The 25607-nt window shown below is 33.1% G+C and overlaps 1 protein-coding gene across 2 annotated transcripts in view; it reads left to right on the plus strand.

Moving 5' to 3' along the window:
• The window catches only part of LOC140432420 (synaptotagmin-12-like), a 169595-nt gene extending 154357 nt beyond the window's left edge, over positions 1 to 15238 (plus strand). For both annotated transcript variants that reach the window (XM_072520309.1, XM_072520308.1), the window contains exons 9-10: positions 14419 to 14538; positions 14855 to 15238. In XM_072520309.1, coding sequence (XP_072376410.1) covers positions 14419 to 14538; positions 14855 to 15064 — 330 coding nt within the window. In that variant the 3' untranslated portion in view covers positions 15065 to 15238. The remainder of the gene's footprint in view (positions 1 to 14418; positions 14539 to 14854) is intronic.
• The last annotated feature ends 10369 nt before the right edge of the window (positions 15239 to 25607 follow it).

Below are 25607 nucleotides of genomic sequence, written 5' to 3' on the forward strand. Positions count from 1 at the left end.
TGTTTCATCTTGTAATGAACTAGAAAATGTTTAAATTTTTTATTAAATGTATTCGTTTCGATGACGTAAAGACCCGAGAAGTGAGAAAAAATTGCGATAAATTGGCAGCTGTCCGAGAAAGTTTCGACTTACTTGTAACTGTCATAAGAGTTATCTAGTGGAAACAAACATACCTGTGGATAAAAAGTTTGTAGGTTTTCGAGGTATGTGTTACTTTATAAAATATATACCATCAAAAATAAATAAATACGGTATCAAAATTTAAGCTTTGGTTGATTTCAAAACTTTCTATTTCCATAATTTAAAGATTACCAAAGGCAAGCAACCAGAGTCCCCTTAGATGCTCAGCAATATGCCAAAAGATGTGGTTATGAGACTTGTGGGACCTTTTTTGGGTCAGGGCGTAATATTACATGCGACAATTGGTTCACCGGTGTTGAAATATTACAGGCTCTAAAAGAAAAAAGATTGTCTGTATTAGGAACCTTACGAAAAAATCACCTTTCTGAATTCGTTAACACAAAAGTTAGAGGTTGTAAGCAGTAATTTGTTTGGCTATAATAATGAAGACACGCTTGTTTCATACGTTCCAAAAAAAAAGAAAAAACGTGCTGATTACAATGCTACCAAATCTGAAGTTGATATACAATGTTGCTAGAAATGTTTAACGGTAGACAATGGTAATCTTTTTCTCTTTACTAAATGTTGATCAGATCAACTCACAAGTGATATATATTTTAAATCGTGATTCAATGAAAATTCAACGAACCGATTTAAGACGAAAATTTTTAAAAGCTCTATTACACGAATTGTGTTTGGAACAGCTCCAAAGAAGGGGCATCCAAACAATTGAAATGCCCACTAACAATAAGGTTTTATACATTCTAACTCACTTCAGAAAAAAATCAGGAGGTACCTTCATGTCACGATGGACAGGAAAAGATGTTCAAAATGTCAAGGTATTTTATAAAAAAGGTTCGATGTTCAAAATACAAATATGAAAAATGCGTTTTTGTTGTAGGGTCCTTTGGACATTTCACAAAATGTTACTTTTGGGTTTTTTATTAGAGAAATTATAATGCTAAGAAAAAAACTTTTTGTGCAACGTGTTTATCAGAGTGTTTTGAATTATGCCGAATTTTGTATAATCTATAAGTTGCACTATTTTAAAATCAACATGCATTTGTTAAAATACTGTCATATTGTCCAAAGAGATAGCACCTACATCTACGTTTGAACTGTTAGACAAGTTGATAAAGTCAACTAAAATAATAATAAAATCGTAGACTAATTTTCGAAACCAAATTCAAGAATTCCGCTTTAATCTGTACCTTCTAAGAATTGCAAGGCAAAACAGACGTTAATAAAGATGTTAAGAGAGACATGGGGAATCTAAAAATTGCATTCCACAACATATCTCCTCAACTAAGCAAAATTCTTAGCGAATTGGTTTCTAGTACTCGTACAGAGTATATCAAAATAAAAAGGAAAAGACAGTTAAGATTTGATTCCACGTACAGGGCGCTTGCGCATCCGCTTATACATATTTCGGCCCAATATACATATTTCGGAAATAATTTTTTTCTGTCTTAGGAAGCAACTCTAACATGGCTTCGTATAGACGCAATGTAGCGACATCTGATAATAAAATCGTAGACTAATTTTCGAAACCAAATTTAAGAATTCCGTTTTAATCTGTGCCTTCTAAGAATTGCACGGCAAAACAGACGTTGATAAAGATGTTAAGAGAGACATGAGGAATCTAAACATTGCATTCCACAACATATCTCCTCAACTAAGCAAAATTCTTAGCGAATTGGTTTCTAGTACTCGTACAGAGTATATCGAAATAAAAAGGAAAAGACAGTTAAGATTTGATTTCACGTACAGGGCGCTTGCGCATCCGCTTATACGTACTTCGGCCCAATAGGCCTCATCAGAACGGCTTTCGCAATCGCTCTGAACGTGAAATAAATCTTTTCTGTCTTAGGAAGCAACTCTTCCTAATGTCTCTCTTAACATCCTAAAGATGTTAAGAGAGACATGGGGAATATAGATGCCCCATGTCTCTCTTAACATCTTTATCAACGTCTGTTTTGCCTTGCAATTCTTAGAAAGCACAGATTAAAGCGGAATTCTTGAATTTGATTTCGAAAATTAGTCTACGATTTTATTATCAGATGTCGCTATATTGCGTCTATACGAAGCCATGTTAGAGTTGCTTCCTAAGACAGAAAAGATTTATTTTACGTTCAGAGCGATTGCGAAAGCCGTTCTGATGAGGCCCATTGGGCCGAAATATGTATAAGCGGATGCGCAAGCGCCCTGTATGTGAAATCAAATCTTAACTGCCTTTTCCTTTTTAATAACAAAATATTGTTTGATGGATACTTATATTAAAACATATTGTCAAAAAGTATAATTGTTAAAACAAATGTTTAATTTAATATGAGAGATAAACCTTTTTGATGCTCCCACGCTTTGAATCAGTGGTAATTTAAGCACTATATCGTGAAAATCGACTGAATATGGTTCTTTTTTCCTTCTATAAAATGAAAGTTTTGTTGCGTTTTCTTATAAAATTTTACAATACAACTAGTATCATTATAGATCGTTTCCAGTACTTTAGTTATTTAATGTTTAACTAACTTTTTAGAGCAGAGTTTAACCAAAATAAAGTCTCCTACTACTATGTGAAGATACATTTCTGATTGAAACTCAGGAAAATCATGCTCCCCAATCATTTTATCATAATAAATTTCATCAGACATGTCACAGAAGGATATTTGATCGTCATCTTCACTATCAGATGAAGAACTAGAAGGAATTTTAATCAGCTTCTTTTTTACTTTTTCCTTAGGTTCTTTTTCTCTTGGCGTTGACTTTTTCTTTCTGTTTAGCAACTCTGACATAATAGCCAGTTTCTCTGGTGTACTGGTTAAAATTTTAGTTTTTCCTTTCTTACGCATTCCTCTGCCTTGTAAATCTTTTCTAGCTGGCGCTTTTGAAAACGGAGCTATAGACTCTATAGATGTATTAAAAGGCAGATCGGTTACAAGTGACGTATATTCACGCTGTAGTGTAGCTAAAGACTCTGAAGTCGGATCATCAGCTTGAAAAGAAGTAGATGGAACAGAAATAGAAACGGAAGTAGACGGAACAGTAATAGAAACAGAAGTAGACGGAACAGGAATAAAAATGGAATTAGACAAGGTAGATAAATGTTCAGCTGGGATTAAAGTCCAACAATTAAAAGTTGAGTCACCAGGAGCGCTGGATGAGGTAGATTTGCCAGCCATTGTTGTCTATGGTCGATCTGTGACATACGATTGCAGATATTCATCTTCTGTAAAAATATTGGTGTTAACTGGTCACAAACCTGTAACCTCAAAAGCTTTAACAATATTTTTTAACTTAAGGATTACTTAACATCCAGTCTTTTGCAGTTTTGTGGTTAATTTTGTGGTAAAGTTTTATATGGACCAAAAAACCCTGGATCCAAGAGCTGCATTTTATGCGATATATGCGGATGAATTGTTAATAAAGCTACAACGGAATTTTCGGCTTTATCAATTATGTCTATTGAAATATGCGTATCATGATTATTCACGACAATCAGTATCGGCTTTTCCTGGGTAGGTTTAGTATAAGACATTATGTGTTCCAAAAATTGCAGAAAAATCTTTGCTGTCGACCATCCTGAAGGATTTTCTGCTCCAATGCATCCAGGTGGACCTCCATTTGTCATGTGATCTTTATAGTGTTAAACTCCCAAGTTGTTTAATAGTCTTAGGCATTAATATTTTAAATGGTTTGTGCACTGTAAAATTTGAAGTTTCATCCAAGTTATATATACGTTCAGGGCCAAATTGATACGTCTTTGAGCAAAAATACAGTTTGTTTTTAAAAATACAGTTCTTTTTTATTTTACCTACTTAATAAATAACTTGTTTTTGTGTTAATTATTTATCTGATTACTTAAAAATGTTAGTTTAAAATAGAACTATAACCATTTTTATTTGAAAAGTCCGGTTTGTTAATTTTTGTAGTTAAGTTTAGACAAAAATTTATTTTGAATCTCACAGATGAGATTCGCCAGAACATTTTAGAATTTGTTTGCATTCACCAAAATCTATAATTTTTTCATACTTTGGCGATTACCCCAAAATATACACAACGCAAAAGTCTAAGGATATTTTATTAATTTGACAATACCAATGACAGAAATTTCGTAACCATATGAATTTGCTTGTACTATTATTGTTGATACAGACACTCCCTTCTTATCAAAAAAAATTGTAACACTGATAGCAATACGTGTTTTAGAATGTTTTTTATAAGGGACAAAAAAAATATGCCAAATGGGGGCTTACTGTAAACATAATCAAAACAGAATATTTAAAAATTGGAGGAAATACCACAGATCTGAGACTTGAAAACGCAGTCATAAAAGGCTGCAACCAGTATAAATATCTAGGAAGCATCATATCAGCAGATGGCAGAGTTAAGATAGATGTACAAAACCGAATAACCCAAGGGAAAAAATGCATCCGAATACTGAATTCATTACTGTGGTCTAATAAAATAAAGATGCATACCAAACTTCGCGTATACAGAGCAATTGTAGAACCAATTACCACATATGGTGCCGAATGTTGGACGATGACAAAGAATGAACGAGATAAAGTAGACGTTGTGGAAATGGATTATCTTAGAAGGTCATGTCGAGTATCGAGAATGGAAAGAATCAGGAATGAGGAAATACGAAACCGTACAGGAATTAGAGATACTCTTTCAGATAGAATACAAGGAAGGCAATTACAATGGTATGGTCACGTCATGAGAATGGAGGAGGAGCGGTGGCCAAAGAAAGCCTTAATGTATGTTCCGCCAGAAAGAAGGAAAAGGGGAAAACCATCAAATTCCTGGAGAAGAGAAATTACAAAAACAATGCAATCTAGAGGCTTAGAAGAGGGAGATTGGAGAGATAGGAAAAGATGGAAGCTGAAATGCGGGAAGCGGCAATCGCCGTAGGACCCCCGTTATATGATGATGATGACAAAAAAATCGACATTTTTATGTTTTGTTTTTTTTAAATTTTAGTCACTTTACACCAATCTTGCTTAATAGGTGAGTTAAAGAGTCTTTTTACCATGCAACGACAACATTTAACGTTGGACTAGATAAATAGGGCCGTGGGCCTCCTTCAAGCTGGTATCCGACAAACTCAAGTTACTGACTAGCTGGGTGTCTCCCAAAGCATCATAAGTCGTTTGTGACGTCGGATTAGAGACACTGCGAGTTTAGCCGAGTAACATCCAGGACGTGGCAGCTCTACAACCGTCGCTCAAGACCGATATTTAATTTTATATGCCAGAAGGCAGCCAACAATCACAGCACCCGAGCTGGTTAATGAATTACAGCTTGCACATAATGTAACAATTAGCAGCAGTACTGTGAGGAATCGTCTCCATGAAGCCAATCTTCGTAGTCGGCGACCACTGAGATGTCCACCTCTATCTAGAGGCAATCGCGCTGCAAGATTTTCGCTCAAAAGTTTCAGAATTGGACTGACAATGACTGGGCCATAGTTTTGTTTAGTGACGAGTCTAGATATGGATTTCATCCAGATTCTCATCGGACAAGAGTTTGGAGACGACTCGGAAATAGAGAAAGATTACATCTTCAAGAAGTGTATGCATACAGAGCTGGTACATTAATGGTATGAGGCGGAATCATGATTGACGGAAGAACTGAAATCATTTTCCCACGTTGCTTTCTCACAAGTCAGCAATATTTGGACACTATTCTTTAACCTGTTGTGCGCCCGTTTGCTGCTGCTGTTGGAGAAAAGTTTTACTTTATGCATGATAACGCTCGACCACATGTTGCGCATATTGAAACAAACTGGTTGGATAACGAGGGTATTGATGTATTGCCGTGGCCAGCACAATCACCGGACTTGAATCCCATTGAATATGTATGGGACATGCTACAACGAAGAATAACTCCACATATGGGCAATATCTACATTGAGTTTCAATTAAAAGAGCTTCTGAGAGAACAATGGACACAACTACCTCAAGCAGACATTAACAAGCATTCATTCGGAGCATGAACAGTAGATGTAGAGCTGTAATAAAACAACGTGGTGGCCATACTTTATTTTAAGTTTATATTTCGTATTTTTGACATTTTATGGTGGTATGTGAAACATGGGTGATTTGCAATATATTTTTTTGCTCCAATTTTCTGTTTTTTTTTTGCAATTTATGGTTTTTGACATATTAAACAACAATTTAAACTACAAATTTTGTATTACTTTTTTTTAAGTTGATTACAGATAAACAAAATACGTCTATTTATAAAAATATCCCTAGACTTTTATATTTCCATGAAAATAATTTAGCTAGTAATTTGTTCCAAACATCTAAATTTCATTGCATATTTTTAATGTCATATTTTATTTTTATTTATTTTTCTTTGTCGTTCTACTCTGTTGTATTACATGTATTACATATTTACTCATATTTTTGTGTACTATTTTTTTAAAGATTTTCATAATTATTTTTCATCGAAAATATATTATTTAAAAAAAAATACTTTCCTAATGAACTAAATCACATTTCAGTCATCAACGTCGTATTTACTATCAATTCTCCCTTTTTTTATTATCTGCATAAAAATTATATTTATTAAGACAAACAATGTTTAGGACGTGGCTTAAAATAAATTGATCTAATAAATTACATACTTTGATAATGAATTACTCTCTTGGGGAAGGAAAGTAAATACAAAATTATTTAATTTAATCTACCAACGCTAGGAGCTGCAGCAAAGTTTTAGTCGTTTAGTTAATGCCAGTTTCAGAATGTTTGATGGATTTCCTGTCCAAATTTTATAGTATTAACATAACACGTAGTTTTAAACAAAAATTAAATACATTAGTAATTACCTGACTAGTTTGTTATATAAATTAAAACTAAGAAATTAAAACTGTAAATAATGAATATAAATCTTTTTGTTTTAGGCAGGACACATTAATCTCTAGCACTTGGTTATAAGATCTTTGTGTCAGTCTTTGTTTTTTTTTACGTTAAACTTCTATAAATCCTATGATCTTAACAAAGGCCAACATTTTCCTTATTGCTAGTTTTATGATCTCTTATGGTTCAATCCTTAGTTGACAAGTAAATTCCTGCCTTATATCTTTCCAGCCTCTTCTTCCCCCTAACCTTCTGTTGCACTTTACCGTTTCCTCACCAAATTTTTTTGGCCAACATTAAATTGGCCAACAGTAAATACAAAATTATTTAATTTAATCTACCAACGCTAGGAGCTGCAGCAAAGTTTTAGTCGTTTAGTTAATGCCAGTTTCAGAATGTTTGATGGATTTCCTGTCCAAATTTTATAGTATTAACATAACACGTAGTTTTAAACAAAAATTAAATACATTAGTAATTACCTGACTAGTTTGTTATATAAATTAAAACTAAGAAATTAAAACTGTAAATAATGAATATAAATCTTTTTGTTTTAGGCAGGACACATTAATCTCTAGCACTTGGTTATAAGATCTTTGTGTCAGTCTTTGTTTTTTTTACGTTAAACTTCTATAAATCCTATGATCTTAACAAAGGCCAACATTTTCCTTATTGCTAGTTTTATGATTTCTTATGGTTCAATCCTTAGTTGACAAGTAAATTCCTGCCTCATATCTTTCCAGCTTCTTCTTCCCCCTAACCTTCTGTTGCACTTTACCGTTTCCTCACCAAATTTTTTTGGCCAACATTTTCCTTATTGCTAGTTTTATGATCTCTTATGGTTCAATCCTTAGTTGACAAGTAAATTCCTGCCTCATATCTTTCCAGCTTCTTCTTCCCCCTAACCTTCTGTTGCACTTTACCGTTTCCTCACCAAATTTTTTTGGCTATAGGAGGCCCTTTACCAGATGTATTTCCTAGCACTTTCTCTCCTCGCACCATAACTTTCTGTTGACTTACCACTAGTCAGTTACGGCATCTTTTTCTTCAAGCACTCTACTCTTAAGACTATTGATAAATCCTTATCCTTTAACTTCCACTTTACTTTCTGTGTCCCTAACTGACCCTCTAACAAAATAGTGATAGTGATAGTGAAAAATATTTACAAAATCATTTTCAATTCGAGCAGTAGTGATTTAAGTGACATCTGTTAACGTAAGAGAAGCAAATAAGGTCCAGAAAGGTCGTCATTCCTTTCCTAGTCGGCAAAAATGAAGTGACGCACAAAAGTTGACAAAATATTTAACAAGAACGGCTCCGTAAATAAACGGGGGTTAAAAAAACCGTATCAAGATAATAACAATACCTCCTTAGTTTATGTTAAAATTAATTAGGCTAAAAAATTAAACTTACCACATAGGTGAGTTTTTCACTAAGAACTGTAAATATACGTCTGCAGACATCGCTACAGTAAACTATAAAATGAGAATGAAGTTTTGGCTTTTGGGTATATTATAAGCAATCACCAGACTACTTAAAATTGGGTGGCAATATAGAAGTATTTATTAGATCCTTGAGAGAATGAATATACAGCCGCGTTCATAGTCCGCAGTTTGTTTTTCGTGAGAAAAGTTCCAAACTTCTAACGTTATCACACCCAGATAAATATAATGGCATGGAAACATAATTAAAACAGCTAGCAATAGGTATAATTAGGTTAATATTCTAAGGGATTTTCTAAGTAGAGTCCCAATAGTATTTATGTGACTATTCAATACATATTAATAATTGTAATACTGCAATACATATAAATATATGATACATACATATATATATATATATATATATATATATATATATATATATATATATATATATATATATATATATATATATATATATATCCCTCTATGGTACAAATATTATCTCTGGTCTATATTGCTTTATATCGAGCTTAAAACAAAATTGGTCATTGTATATTCTAAAATACATGTCGCAGCAACTGTATTATGTAGGTTTTCTATAGAAATTCCAAATAACAGCGATAAAAAAAATGGCAACATCGGGGAGGTTGTCTAATGACGTTGCTAGGAGGACCGCCCACTTCAGTGAATTATTTGTGGGGTTTTACGCAGGTAAAAATAAAGGAAAAGGAAAAGGAAAAGGAAATAAAATTTAGTATTTAGTCTTGTAAAGTCTTTTGAATAGCAAGGTGTGTTTTGTGTTTCAATCTTCGACTCGTGAGAAGAAGTAGTGCATATTTGACAACTGTATATTCAAATATACACTGTGCAATAGTGACTGCATTTTTCGGTACTTTCGGTATTTTAATTTTGATCACGGATCCACCACGTTTTTATGGCAAACAAAAGGAAACAAATATACTTTTACCAGATATTGACAGCGATCTTGATTATAGCAGCGATGATAGCATAACAGATGAAACTTATCTACCAGATATATTACAAGGTAAGTTTTTTTCCTGCATATTGCAACTTTTTTTAGTAAATTCTTATTTCTAGATTCATCTAGTAGTGATGATGAAAAGGTCGAAGGTGAGCAATTGGGTCAGCAAGCGGATTCTTCTGATGATGAAGACCGACCGCTACCTCTATCAGACCTAACAAATAATCAAATTCCCATTTATTCAAATTATGGAAAAAAGAAAATAGTTTTGAAATGGACAAATTCAAAGAATGAGGCAGCTCAAACGCCTCATTGGGGTGCCCACCTACATGATGAAACAGAAGTAAAAACTCCCGTCCAATATTTTTATAAATTAGTTGATAAAGCTTTGTTAGATTATATAGTGGAGCAATCAAATTTGTATGCTACACAAACAGATATATCTGGAAACTTTTCTATGGATTCAAAAGATCTGGAACAGTTTTTAGGAGCATGTTTCTATATGTCACTAATATCGGTACCAGGTACTAGAAGGTATTGGAGTAATACTTGTAGAATTTTTCAAGTCGCTGATGTAATGCCGTTACGAAGATTGAGCAAATAAAAAAAATTACATTTTGCTGATAATCATCAACTACCATCAAATCCGCCAGATCGTTTGTTCAAAATAAGAAACGTGATTAAAATCATAAGGCACAATATGAAGTCCATACCAATAGAGCAACATTTATCTGTCGACGAGCAAATTATTCCCTATAAAGGACGTAGCGGACAGAAGCAATATAATCCCAAAAAGCCAAAGAAATGGGGTTACAAATTATTTTGTCTTGCAGGTGCGAGCGGCATAGTATATGGTTTTGAGGTTTATTGTAGAGCTCAGAAGCAACCAGATAATTTACCAGATATAAGTGCCAGCAGTAATGTTGTTATTCGCTTAGCTGAACGCATACCAAAAAACCAAAACTTTTTGCTATTTTATGACAATTGGTTTTGCAGTCCTGAGTTGCAAATAAAATTATCTGAAAATGGCATCCAGAGTTTGGGTACAGTTCGTACAAACAGGGTTTCCGAAAACAAGCTGCCAGCAGATAAAGTGCTAATTAAGCAAGGTCGAGGGAGTTGTGTGGAAAAGGTTGCTGTCCATAACAGCAAAACACTCAGAGTAGTCAAATGGTATGACAATACGGCAGTGAGTTAAGTACATTTGCCAGTGATTCTCCTGAAACGACTGTCCAGAGGTACGACCGTAAAAAAAAGGAAAGTTTAACAATAAAATGCCCCAGTATTATTATTTTATATAATAAATTTATGGGGGGAGTGGATTTGATAGATTCTCTCTTGGCACTTTACCGAATAAAGATTCGGTCCAGAAAATATTATCTTAGAATATTTTTTCATCTAATGGACATGAGCGTCATAATTGCTTGGCTTATGTATAGGCGAGCTAGCGATGACTGTGGAATTCCTAAAAAACAACAGCTGTCTTTATATGACTTCAAGGCAGATGTTGCTCAGAGTTTATGTTGGGCTAGTAAGTTAGCAAAAAGAGGTCGCCCATCCGGTAGTACACCATCATTGGACAAAAAAAAATTAAAACTTGTGTTTTCGCAAACGCAGACTGTATTGCTGATAGAATGAACCATTGGCCCAACTATGAAAAAAAGACAGGAAGATGTAAGAATAAAAAATGCCAAAAAATAACAAAAGTAAAATGCACTAAATGTAACTGTTTCGTATGTTTTGTTCCAGACAGAAACTGTTTCCTAGATTTTCATCAATAGTTTTAATATTTTTTATTATTAGTAGATTATTTGTAGATATTGTGCCTGCTTTTCTTTATATTATCGTAAGAACCGTCTATGAAAAATCTGTATTGACTAAGGTATAGAATTGCAATTTTTTTTAATAATATATGCACAATGTATATCTGAATATACACTTTTTTTTTCAAAGAAATAAAAACTTTTAAAAATAAATAACTACCTAAAACTAGTCTAAATTACCTTACTTTCCCATATTTACCTTAAAATTTTTTTTGCTGCTGTCTAAAATGGTGTGTGCAATAGAGGGATATATATATATATATATATATATATATATATATATATATATATATACATATATATAATTAAATTCGGCTTCCAAGTATTGTTTGCTTTAAATCTTTGCTAGAATGGTCATAAAGGTTACGGCCCAAAATATATAATTCCAGCGAGAGAAGACTTGTGATAGCCTCTAAGATGCTGATTCTGTACTATTCGAGGCTTCTCTCGTATTTAAAAGCGCTTGTCTTGCTAATGTGAAAATATTGTAAAACCGTTTTTTCCACCAAACTGGTGAACCACATGTAACAGTCGGTTGTATCACTGATGTGTATAACCAACAGATTGCCTTTGTTTTAAGCCTTTAGGTTTTACCTACAACTTGTCTGTAGCTCCAGAAGAGTCGCATAGTCCTCTTAATTATGGTTTTAATATGAATTCTCCAATTGAGTTTGGAATCCAGGATTACCTTTAAATACTTTACATAACTGGTTCTTTCTAGTTCCTTTCCAAATAATCTCAGCTCAGTCCTTTCAGTAAGCCTTCTCTTATTAGTAAGAGCTACTGATTTACTTGTAAAAGATTTGCAGGGAGGTTCTGTTTTAGACACCAATTAGCTATGTAATAAAACGCATATCGCATCGGATCCGCTACAGTACTGGAAACTCTTCCCCGATTCAAAAGGGCCAAAAGATCCTTTAAACAACGATGACCTAATATATTTTTAATAAGTGCTTCTCGATATGAATTTTTAGATATTTATAGTTTATCACTGTTGAATATTATGTTATTCATTAAGAATCTAGTTGATTTTAATTTTACATTTTCTAAGCCAGTTTTCTAATTGAAAATTGTGTTCGTTTAAAATTATTGATGTTGTTTAAATGGTGTTAATTAACTTTTATAATATCTGTACCATTTATAAACGTTTCTATTATATTTTGGGTAAACTAGGGGTAATATTGCTCCGAAGAGGACATCTATGATCATGATCGAAGCTCTTAAAGACATTGGCTTGGACGGCAGAGATGTTCGAATAATTGCAAATTTATATTCGAATCAAATAACATCAGTCTTAGTAAATGGTGTAAAATCACAAGCTCTTAATATTAAAAGAGGAGTACGGCAGGGATGTCTCTGATCACCCCTGCTTTTCAACGTTTACTCCGAAAGAATTTTCAGAAAAGCACTTTCTGAAAAACAAGAAGGAATACTTGTGGACGATACAGTACTCCTAGCTTCTAGTCAAGAAGATCTGCAAACACTACTTTATAGTGTCGTTGGGAGTTGTAGGGAGGCAGGTCTGGATCTGAACATACGGAAAACCAAAAAACTCGTAATAAGTAAACAACAGCATATAAAACCATCTATATATGTAAATAATATCAAACTTTAGCAAGTTGATAAAATCGTTTACCTTGGACAGCAATTAAATTGTAACGCAGAAAGTCACGGCGAAATTAGATCTAGGATAGAGCAGGCTAGATAGAGCAAGGTGTTATGTAACAGAGACCTAAAATTGGCACTAAGGATCCTTCTACTTCGCTGCTACGTGTTCTTGGTCTTACTTTATGGTGTCGAGTCCTGGACTGTGAATAAAATCGATCTAAATCGCCTTAAGGCTTTTTTCGAAATGTGTTGCTATAGAAGAATTTTAAAAGTATCCTGGATGGAGAAGATTCGAAACTCCACAATACTACAACGTCTCAGCAAGACTACTGAGATCATAAAAAGCATCAAGCGGAGAAAGCTGGAGTATTTCGGACATGTAATGAGAGGTCGCAAATATTGGTTGCTACAAAACATCATGCAAGGAAAAATAGCAGGCAAACGCAGTCCAGGACGAAGAAGAACCTCATGGTTGAATAACTTCGAGATTGGTATGGTGTTGATACAAGCATGTTATTTAGGGTGTCAGTGAATAAAATTAAGATAGCTATGATGGTAACCAACATTCTGAAAGGATAGGGTACATGAAGAAGGTGAAGAAGTGGAGCATGCTGCAGATCTGACTATATTCTAGTACGGATAAAATACAGATGCAGAATTCAGAGTAACAAGAGGGACAGGCAGAAACAAATAACAGAACAACTAGACATACAAAAATTAAGACAACAAGATATCAAACAAAATTATGAGAGAGAAATAACATAAATACTGACAAAACAGACAGTCTAGGTACCGAAGAAAATTGGGAAGAAATTAAAACAAAAGTATTTGACGCAGCAAGAAAGATGATAAGCAAACGTTATTTTATTTTTATGATAAATGTAAAACGTTATGTAAATGAATGTAAATCTTACCTTACAATTACAGTAACCTGAATTTTTAGCAATTTTGCGAAAAAATTAATTACTGATGAAGTAGTTAAATTTCCGAGTAAGGATATTTGAACCATAAATTTTTAGAATGAATTAGCAATAAATCGATCGTATAGTTTCAAGAAGTACATACAACTTCTGAAAGAATAGAAACTAGACAGTTAATATGGTATGGACACGTACAGAGGATGGACGACAACAGATGGCCAAAAAGAGCTATGGAATACAATCCAAGTAATAGAAGGAAACGAGGAAGACCAGCCAAGTCTTGGATACAAGGTGTTATGGAAACCATGAAAGATAGAGCCATTGATGAAGACACCTGGAGAGATAGAAAAAGATGGCGATCGAAATGCGGGAAGCGGCAGAAGCTGTAGGATCCCCGCTTATATATATATATATAGTTTCAAGAACATAATAATATTGAAATGTCAGATGTTGGTAGTTTATATTTCTTTTCTAGGTGGCGTAGTTATTATTTTGGACAAACAGTGTGACGTGTCGTCCTAATCTTTTATATAAATAGATAATACAATATTCTGACAAAAGGTAAAAAAAAGACACAGCAATCTGACACGTTAACCGTTATCAACATTATAGCTGAGATCTCTTCTAATACTTTATGTAAATGTAAAAATAAAAGTAAAATAAACTCGATTTTTGTAGGTCTACTTAATGCAACAAAATAAGAAAATTAATAAGAAAAAGACTTCAGTAAAAAGAGGAGAAAAATGTCCAATATTCAATGAAGCTATGATGTTTAGTGTGCCTGCACATACTTTATCGGTAAGTAGCACTACTTTTCTATATAGTATAAGGAAATATGTCATATTTCAAAACCACATGCGTCCATAATTTATAAACAGACTAAGCTGATACTATTCTTAACACACCAAACATATTACCTTAATATCACACTTATTGTTATTAGCATTATCTAGCTATTCCTCTCTAGATGTGTCTAACCTTAGGGTCGTCACATCAGTTTATGTGAATATGTGCTTCGTTTTAATTGATTTATACCTAGTTGTCGTGTGATTAAATATGAATGAGGTAAAACTATATATTTTTTCATTTTATTTAAACAGTAATTATTTTCCAGACAATCCAATTACGTCTTACAGTAGCAGAAACTACTTTGGACGAATCTTCAAAGGCAATATCAATAGGACACGTCATAGTGGGTGCTCAAGCAATCGGTAGATCGCTGAGTCACTGGAACCAAATGTTGACTGCGTTAAGAAAGCCTGTTGCCATGTGGCACTCACTCAGAAAGCATCAATCTGACGATCATGCCAAGCCAGATACATAATTTAAAGCTTTCTAGTAAAACTCTGAGTATAACTGTATTTTTAACCTTGAAAAAGCTTTCAATTCGAAGGAATAAACTGTAAATGAAATTTTTGTGAAGTCTGAACTCTGAACAATATTTTTTTAAATCATATTAGTAAATATGGTAGTAACTAGTCCCTACTTCTGTAAATAGGTAAATATACAAATATATATATATATATATATATATATATATATATATATATATATATATATATATATATATATATATATATATATGTTCCAAAAGATATTTCCGTGGTTAGTACAATTAAACCTAGCGAAGATTAATACTATTACAAAAATTTATATTAAACTCGCCAGGTTTCCCGGTTGAATAGCGTTGATTATCAGTGCTCCGAACTTTCGACATCCCCTCTAGTGTCTTCTTCAGGGCTTCCGAGGTCTCAGTCTCTCGAGCCCACAGACAATACTACACTAATCAATTCACTACTATAGTGAATCACGAAGATTAAAGACAATATTTAGCCCCCAACAAAAACTTTAATCTGTTGTCCGATCAATCAAAGACCCAAATGATCAACATGAGATTTATGAAATTTCTTGTGCAGACTGCCCTCGATCTTATATAGGTCAAACAAATAGTAGAATCCAAAATAGGATTTATAAACATTCCATTTCTGTTTGTAACTCCGAGTCAATTTGAGCCCTAGGTCAACACCATCTTCATACAGGTTACAAAATTGATTTTGAAAACTCCAAAACTATAGCCTCATCTTTTTTTATAAACCAAGAAATATTCGACAAACCATAGAAATTAAAAAAGGACCAAATTGTCTCAATAAAAGATATGGCGGCATCCGGTTACCTTCTACATAGAGACCTCTCATAAAGAAAATATCGTTTACTTCCACCTACAGCCAAAATCCTGCCATTAGAAATATTTGCGCCCATCCCCACTCCAACACCTATACCAAGACCATGCCACCCCACGCCAACCTTTACCCAAAACACGTCACCATCGAGGCTATAAATGGATCGTCCACTGTTCCCAATAGCAGTAGTACATTTATTGGTGATCAATGTAGTAGTGTTCGAAAGCTCGGGAGACTGAAATCTCGAAAGCCCTGAAGAAGACATCAGAGAGGATGGCGAAAGCTCGGCGCAGCCGACGCTGTTCAACCCGGAAGCCTGTTGAGTTTAATATTAATTCTTGTAATAGTATTGATCTTAGCTTTAATATATATTATATATATCATCATCATCATCATGTGCAGCTTTATCAACCGTTTCCAATTACGGTGCAGCCTCCCTTATTTCAATGTTATTTTATGTTCTTATTATTATTCGACGATGTCTTAGTTATACTTTGTTCTAATAATTTGCGCTCATTTGCGCCCATATTTTTCTATCTTGTGCTATTCGAGACCACGTTGTTCCTGTTAATTTTCTAATATCATAATCCCATCTGAGATTTGGGCGCCCCTTTGGTCTCTTAGCGTTCCTGGGGTACCACATAGTTGTTCTAGTGGTCCATCTGTTATCTGTTCTTCTTGCCATATGTCCTGCCCATTGCCATTTCAGGGATTTTATTCTTTGGATTACATCAGTCACCTGGGTTTGCCTCCGTATCCATTCAATTCTTTTACGATCCCTCTTTGTTATCCCTAGCATACATCTTTCCATTGCTCTTTGAGTTACTTGGAGTTTCGACGTTATTTCTCTCTTTAATATCCAAGTTTCACATCCATATGTCAAGACGGGTAATATGCATTGATCAAATATAATAATCAAAATATATTATATATATATATATATATATATATATATACATATATACATATATATATATATATATATATATATATATATATATATATATATATATATATATATATATATATATATATATATGAAATTTATAACTTATGAGAGAAATATCAATTCGTTGAAGTTGGAAATAAATGAAGTTAAAGATAAACAGATAAATCATATTGCCACCCCATCGCTTTATTGAACAACATTTTATATATGATTCTATATGCATCATCAGTTTCTTCATGTATAAATAAAACTGTAATACACAGAAATAGAGAAATAACAATGGGATTGGAACGTAAAGATGCTGTAAATAGATTAAATATCTTAAAATAATTTATGGCGTAATAAAAAAAGTCTTTCTTTATAAGAAAAACTAACCACTTGTGTAAAATAACGAAGTTAAATGATTTTGTATGAACTAAATACTGAACTAAAGACTAAAAGAAATAATTTCTAAATTTAAATCTAATTTGAGAGTATTCAGATAGGTCACGGCAATTTTTAAAATTAGATCAATAACAAATATTATCTAAGGATTTGACAAAAAATATAATTAAGCCAAAAAATCAGAGCTATTTAGTAAAGTATAATTATAAACCTATTCGAAAAATTTCAGTACTTATTATCAAATTGGACCAGTAGTTTCTTTTGTCACAACTCCATTAGTAAAACTTTCAAGGCTTTTAATTATGTAATATCATAATAGACAATTGTAATTTTATTTAAAATATGGCATATAAAAATTTAATAATAAATAAATAGCATAAAAAACATTTAAGTACCCCCCAGAATGCCAAACTGATTTTTTTAGTGTCAAATTGTTTCCGTAATATTTCATCGTCTGAGACTGTTCCATTTGTCAAAAAATTGTTTATCTTCAACAATATTAACATAATATTAAGAAAATAATTTTAAAACTAAATATTTGTTTAGAATAAAATTGTGTTGCATGCAATAATCGAATAAATCAATGTATTAAAGGCCTATTAATGGGTACTAAGTCTTTTGTAGTATTTTGTTAGCAGAAATTATTATGGAACACATCCGAATGTAAAATTGATAATAATTCTTTTATGTAATTATACTTGTAACCCATTCACACCGTATAAAATTTGGCTTATTATAGACTTAGTATTGGCACAATTTATACTTAATTCTTGTCTCTTAATTCTTCTTTTTTTTTAGTCGACAAATAACTTTTTATCGCGGACCTGTAGATGGATCAGAAGTTGTAAAGATTGCAAGTGGTTGCTCAGTAGTAACAAGTTGTGCAAGTCTGTTATGTTTATTTTATCTAATGAAAATTGATATTTGCAAACAATCCATCAGCCAAATCTAACTTTAAATGAAGAAATAACATCTGCAGCAGATACATCCATACATTCACACATAGAGCCCAACAGATGCCACACTTTTGATTACAGAGGGTCATGAACTCAGCCATAATTTTAATTATCAAATAACAAATTGATATTAGGAGGTTTGTCTTATAGTCACAGAGGTAAGCGACAAAAAAAATGCAAGTGTTTTCGAAAGACTAATTTTTAAAAATTAAATTACATTTGTGGTGTAAAAAAATAGCCTTTTGATATCAGTCAGGCCAGTTTCATTGAAATTTGGCAGAGGGGGCGGTTTAAAATTTGCAAAATAACTATATATAGCTCTTTGAAATCTGTGAGTCTTAAAAATCTTGCAACGGGGCCCGTACGAAGCGCGCTCACCTCGTCAAAAATTTATATATCTTGAAAGTGCTTTCTAAACAATGAAATTCGTGTCACAATTGCAATATATCACTATTAAAAAAACAAAGTCAGCCTAAATTTTATTGGAAAAAATACTCTAAAGCAGCCGATAGAAGAGCTGTCCGCGTGTAAAATGTCCGCATATAAAAAATATATTATAAAAAATCTTTTTGGTATTATGTTACAAAAAAACAGGTATAAATTATAATTTTAATTAGAATCGCTGCTATGGTTGTAAAACATCACACAAATTTCGGGAGTTGCTGTCCTTCAAACCAGTCGAACTCATATCGTCCTTTAATTTCCTGCCAACTATTTTTCACAGCCACCTTTCTAGATGATATTTTTTGGTCTGCATTGGTCCAAATGCTGGGGATATATGTACTACAATGAATGTGCTTAATAATCTCAGATCTACAGGGTGGAAAATTTAATGCGTCATAACTCTTCGTATAGATTTTAAAGGTTCCGTCGTTATACGTACGTCTTCGAAAAAATTGCGAATGAGAACTTCATTCATTATCTTAATTTTTTTGACTGTATAATCCGCAAAATAAGCTTTGACGACAAACATGTTTACTCATAGTAGAAATGATATGGACTACCCCAACCACCTCCACGGAAGTCATACTTGACCTCCGTTTCATTATATTTATGGATGGAAAAAGAAGCGAAAATAGGAGCATTTAGAAGGTGAATAAGAAGCAAGGCAAAAGGATACTGGAGAGATAATTAAAAATCATTTACAGTTGGAAATGATATCAGATGCAATGCAACCTAAATATAATTTCGAATAGACGTTTAAAATCTCTTAAGGGCAAATTAATGTTGATATACAGACAACTTTAAAACCTTTTTTGGTTTATAGTGGTTATATGCCTGTTGTGTCTATTGTGTTTTGTATTCTAAAAAGGTTTTCTTCTTTTCTTCTCATTTTGTCTTCACTTCCTCTCTAAACCACGGTGTTTTCTTTTTTGTTAGTGTTCATGTTAGTGTTCGTTACTTTCCTCTCTCCATGGTTTATTCCGTGGTTTCCGTATTTAGTCCTTCGACTTTGATTTTTGTTTGTGTTGGCGCCTCTATCTTGGGTGTGAATGATTTCAGGATGATTCTTATTTTACATAATACAAGGCTTTGGTCGCTACCTACATCTGCTAAGTTGAGGCATCTTACGTCGATTATTTTTGATGGATGTATATCTCTGTTGGTTATAACATAATATATCATAGATCTTTATCCAGGAGTGTTTCAACTCACTTTCAAGATATATAAATTTTGACAAATTGAACGCACTGCTAACGGACCCCGTTGCAGACGGACCCAGTTTTACAATTTTTAAGACTGACGATGAAAAAACAGATTTTTAATTAATACACGGCTCTAAAATTAATAATCCCAACTTAAGAAAATAGTTATTTTGGACATATATAGTTATTTTTCAAATTTTAAATCGCCCCTCCCCCGCTAAACCCCAACGAAACTGGCAGACTATTTCTCTACATCACAAATGTAACTTAATTAAAAAAAAAAACTTTCGAGAATAGTTGCATTTTTTTTCACTCACATCTCGGGCTATTATTAAGCCTAACTGGAATGCATATGAAAACAGTGCGTTTATAATTGCTCTTCTCTGGAAGCTGCTGCATAGTGAAATATGTTAAATTCATGATATTTTGTTTCAAAAAACAATATTGTGGCTTATTACAGTATACAAACATTTTTAAAGAGAAATATTTGACAAATCGTATGAAAACTTTACGGAAGTTGAAGCCAAAAAGGCTTTTATTTTATTCTAGAATCCAAAGTAATACTAATCCAAAAGTTCGCAAGACGGTTAATTTGAATATGAAACTGGGTTGTGGATGCATTAGATGATATTTTATTAAACTCAGAGTTATCTAGATAAGAAAAAGAAAGGAATTTGACTAACTAATAAATAGCAAATATGATGAGTAATATAATTATTATTCCAAATACTAAGGATAATTGAAATTTAGTAATCCTGTCGTCATTTACAGAAATCAGAAAACAGTGCCGCAAAGACAAAGCTGATTAAATCTCTTAAATATGCAGATAGATAGAGGAACATGGCTGTCGAAATGAACTGAGGGATTTATTTCAAAAGATCAAACTCCTTACCAGAGAATTTAAATCTCAAACGTGGTCTGTAATAGATAAGGAAGGTAATCTAAAAATCGATACTGACGAAATGTTGGAAACATGGCGAAACTACTGTGGTGAGCTATATAAAAATAGCGAGGTACCAGCAGAAAATCAATGGCCCTCTGACTACCCTAGAGAACCGACTGTCTTACTCGCTGAAGTCAAAGATGCAATTAAATCGCTAGAGAAATAAATTCACAGGCATTGATTCAATACCAGCTGAAATACTAGTTACTAGGTAACAAAGGATTATATATGATCCATTCTATCTGTGTCACTGTTTAAAATTCAGGAAAATAGCTGATCTGATTGGTGTATCTCAATCTATATCCCCCTACACAAAAAAGGAACTACTACCAGATATGAAAACTACCGCACACTGTCACTAAAAACACATGCTAATAAAATCTTGTTGCATATCATAAAAAATAAATTAAAACCTATCTACATTACCAAATACCTCAAGAATAAGCGGGGTTTGTAAAGGGTAAATCACGGGAACAAATCCTGAACCTGAGACAACTCATTGAAAAGTCTAAATAATGTCAAGTACCTATGATTATATGCTTCGTTGACTACCAAAAGGAATTTGATTGTGTAAGCAGGATAAATCTGTGGTCCATTTTAATAGAAATGGGCACACCAATGCACCTGGAGATACTTATTAAAAATCTATATTAGATCAATATAGCAACAGTACGACTAGGTTAGAAGTTATCAAACCAATTCAAGACCTAGAGATGTGTTAGACAAGGATGCGTGTTGTCACCTGACTTATTTAACATTTATGATGAACATGTCATGAGGATGGCTTTAAATAGATGGGCCAGTGGAGTAACAGTGGCTGGTAGAAAAATCTCCAATTTAAAATTATCTCCAAGCAATGTTTAATCTCCTGCGAAGAGTTGAGTACGAAAGCAATAAAGTTGGTCTGTCAATAAAGCTAAGACAAAAATAATAGTGGTCGACAGATTCCACACTATTCAAATAACTATTTTACAGAAATACCAGATAGTGGACAGTTTTATCTATCTCGGGTTTAGTATAACTAACGATGGTAACTGTGAAGCAGAAGTTCGGACACGTATTGGTATGGCAAAAAATGCGATGAGTCGCCTAAGTAAAGTTTGGAAAGACAGGTCTATCTCTTCAAATATCAAGATGAGACTGGAGATTCCCCTTGTATTCTCAATATTTCTATACAGGGCAGAGACTAGGACTCTTCGCGGACGCGAGCGCTAAAAATTGATGCATTTGAGATGTGGTGCTGGAAAAGAATGCTGCGCATACCTTGGACACCTCATAGTACAAATGTTTCCATTCTAAACCAACTTGAGATTGAAAAAAGGCTGTCCTCAATATGTCTGCAACGTATTCACGTAGTTCGCAGAGGTGACGATAATTTGGAGAGAATAATTGTTTCTGGAAAGGTTTCGGGGAGAAGATCAAGAGGACGATCATCAACTAGATGGTCTGACCAAATTAAGAATTCAGCTGAAAACTCATTCTGCGAAGCTCTCAGAGCAGCTAACGATAGAGAGCAATGGAGAAAAATTGTTAGGAATATTGGAAGAGATCACGATCCTCAGTAATGGGGAAAAGACAAGAGAGAGAGCCGTCATTTAAGAATTAGTAATGTAAGTCTTGCGTTGTAACCTGCCTATAGCCGATCTACGCCAGATAGCATAAGGCAATTTATGCGGCAGTAATAATCTTGGAAACCTCTTCATTTTTCTATACTGCAAAACAAATGCACATCTTGCTTCAGTCTTTGCTAGTAGATCTCATAATCACCAATTTTTTTGCGAGGACTCAGAGATCCATAGGTTTACACAACGACGAAGCAAAAACCAGAATATTAAAGAATTTCTATACTAGAAGAATTTTGTATTATTAAATTCATTTTCCTTAAAGAATTTTTATTATTTTTATTATCAAACCAATAGGTTTTTTGGTTTCTTTTGCCAAAATGTAAAAGCAATTCTTTTTGGAAAATGAAACATTTTTATTTCATTTCGGTATATAGTTTATTCCTTTAAATTGAAGATTTTCCTCTTTACTTAAACTGTATATGTTACAGATTGTAAAAAAAATGGAAGGTTGATGTGATTAATTTTGGCAGCGTCGAGAATTTTACTTCCTTTTTAGAGCCCTTTTTATTCTGTGCCGTTAATTTGCTAACTGTCCAGTTTACATCAGAAGAAGAAATGTAAAAAATAAGTAGTTTTGTAATGTAAACTGGACAGCATCGGAACAAAAATCTAAAAAGGGACCTTCTTAGTAACCAAAATATATAATTAACAAAATAAATTCGTAAAAGAATTTAAAAAAACTCTACTTATTACTAAAAGTTTGCACAACCTTTCCATTTTTTATTTTGTGTCATAAATATATTATCCATTACATGTAGATAGCATATAAAATCTTTATACACTACAAGTACATCGTTTAGTATGTTTAATTTTATCTCTTAATGCATATCCTCGTTATAAGTTCTATCATGATCTCGTTATTGTTAGATTTTTGTCTCGACTGTTAATGACTGGTAAGTAATCAGATGATGATGTTACTGGTATTAAGAAAAATATCGTATTTTCTTAAGTATGTTCAAAATAAATTTTAAAATGTAGAAAGGAATGTGTCGTGTAAGTTAATCTGAAGGTAAAATGTAATTCATGAGTGAAAATATGTCCATTTTTTGTATTATAAAAGTTGTTTTTGGTCTTTTGTGACCTATATTCCCATAAATATTAGCCATGTTGCTTCCTGTTTCCTTTTATTAGAGATTGTTTGATGATTTCATCCGATATTTTTTATCACAAGCGAACAGAAGTGACCATAATGCAGTAAAAACAAAAGTCATTATTAATAAAAACCAACTAGATGTATCTCAAATATTTTTACAAACATCCCATGCACGAAAAAGCACCCAGTACTTTCCAATGAAAATAGTGGGGGTATCTACTTTATCTTTTTCTTTTGATCTATAAGAAATTCTTCTCCTACGATACGATAGAAATTGATAGTTCTATGGAAAATTGTCACCCCATCTTTTATATTATTCAATTTTTTTTGTTTATTGTTCACTCGTTTATACCTTGTTTGTTACATTTTTTTTATATCATCATCCTTTTTTATCCTCATCTCCGCCATTTCCAATAATCTAATACATATTGTGGCTATATCTGGTTGTTTTTCTGATGCACACGTTATTGTTGGTTTTGGTTTTATAAATTCTTGACTCCATTTCAGTAAATATGAAAGTTTCGCAATATAGTGTTGTAAAGGCCAGTCTAATTTCTTTTTATACTTAATCTGTCACTTCTATTTCCAGATGTTTATAGCTAAACAGTATAATAAAAACGTATTTTATTTTAATTGTTTTTAATACTAATGCCATTGACTTACAATTTACATCTGGGCGGTTTTTTTACTATTAGACTACAAGCCCATGTGACCCATTTTAACGGGTCTTTTTTTCACTCCCTCTTGCCTTATGTTCTACCCATTTCTACTTAGGCTTTACGATAGCTTCGATAACATCAACTTTGGATTTTCTTCTTAGATCTTTGTTTCTCAAATAATCTATTAAGCTTACATTTACCATATTCCTTTTAATAGCTTTTTAAGTTCTTCTTATTCTATTGAGAGATTGGTTAGTAAGTGTCAAGGTCTCCATTACATAAGTCATGACAGGAAGGATACAGGTGTCAAAAACTTTTTGTTTTAGATTAATTATTGTGATTTTTTGACCATTCAGTTTTTGTATCATATTTCAATCCAATTCCAAGGTTGATTGAGGTTTTTAGCAAAATTTTTAAGTTTTACCGGTAATGGAGAGCTAACCCAACGCCCGAACCCCCAACCTTAATGGGTTAGAATTTTCTATTAAAATTTTTCCTCTTTTCGAGTCATTCAAGTTTAAAGTCGACGGAAACTTGCCTTTCGCCTTCTCTCGATTGCTACATAACATACATAACATATATATATATATATATATATATATATATATATATATATATATATATAATATATATATAATATATATATATAATATATATATACCGGTATTTTAGGCGGTACGCCCTTCCGGTAGGGATCTATGGAGGAGTATCACCGAGCCGCGAGCCCTTACCTCTTCCCGTACTGCTCCACCATAGGCCGATCAGACACCAGCATATTCTAGTCTAAGCCGCAGATTTATTTAGAATTTTAAACTGCTGCGTTAGCCTTTTTTGTTTTCTGTACACCGAGCTGGGGATGAGAACCGGAAGCCCAGCCCGCTTGGCTATCTGACCTACATTCATACAGCTAAGTTCCCTTTCTAGAACCTCGAACCTCCCGTAGATGGTTCAAAAATAGTGGACGTTACTCAGAGTACCGTATAATTATCGAGATCTTATAATATCTCCGAGATCCATTACCAACCTTAAGCCACTAACTTGACTATTTTTAAAAGTTTTAAGTGTGGTCTAAATCATAAGAACATTTCACTCCCCTACTAATATATATATAATACTAATCAAAGCCCCCCCCGAACGAGAAATTCAGAATCATGGCGAATATTAAAAGCACTTCAACGAAATAAGACAGAGAAAACCCAGATCGGCAAAATTAGTGAAAACGAGTGGCAAGAATACTACGTAGAACTACTTACAGAAAACCGTCCCCAATTTCAGGAAGAGAATATAGAACATGCAGGAAATGGGGCATACGACCAGATAGAAATAAGCCTGGTAGAAGTTAAGAGAGCAATCAAGACATTGAAGAACAAAAAAGCCAAAGGACCCGGAGGAATACCAAACGAACTAATTAAAAACGGAACGGAAAAGTTAT

The sequence above is a fragment of the Diabrotica undecimpunctata genome, chromosome 1 (genome assembly GCF_040954645.1).
Source record: "Diabrotica undecimpunctata isolate CICGRU chromosome 1, icDiaUnde3, whole genome shotgun sequence".
NCBI classification, from domain to species: domain Eukaryota; kingdom Metazoa; phylum Arthropoda; class Insecta; order Coleoptera; family Chrysomelidae; genus Diabrotica; species Diabrotica undecimpunctata.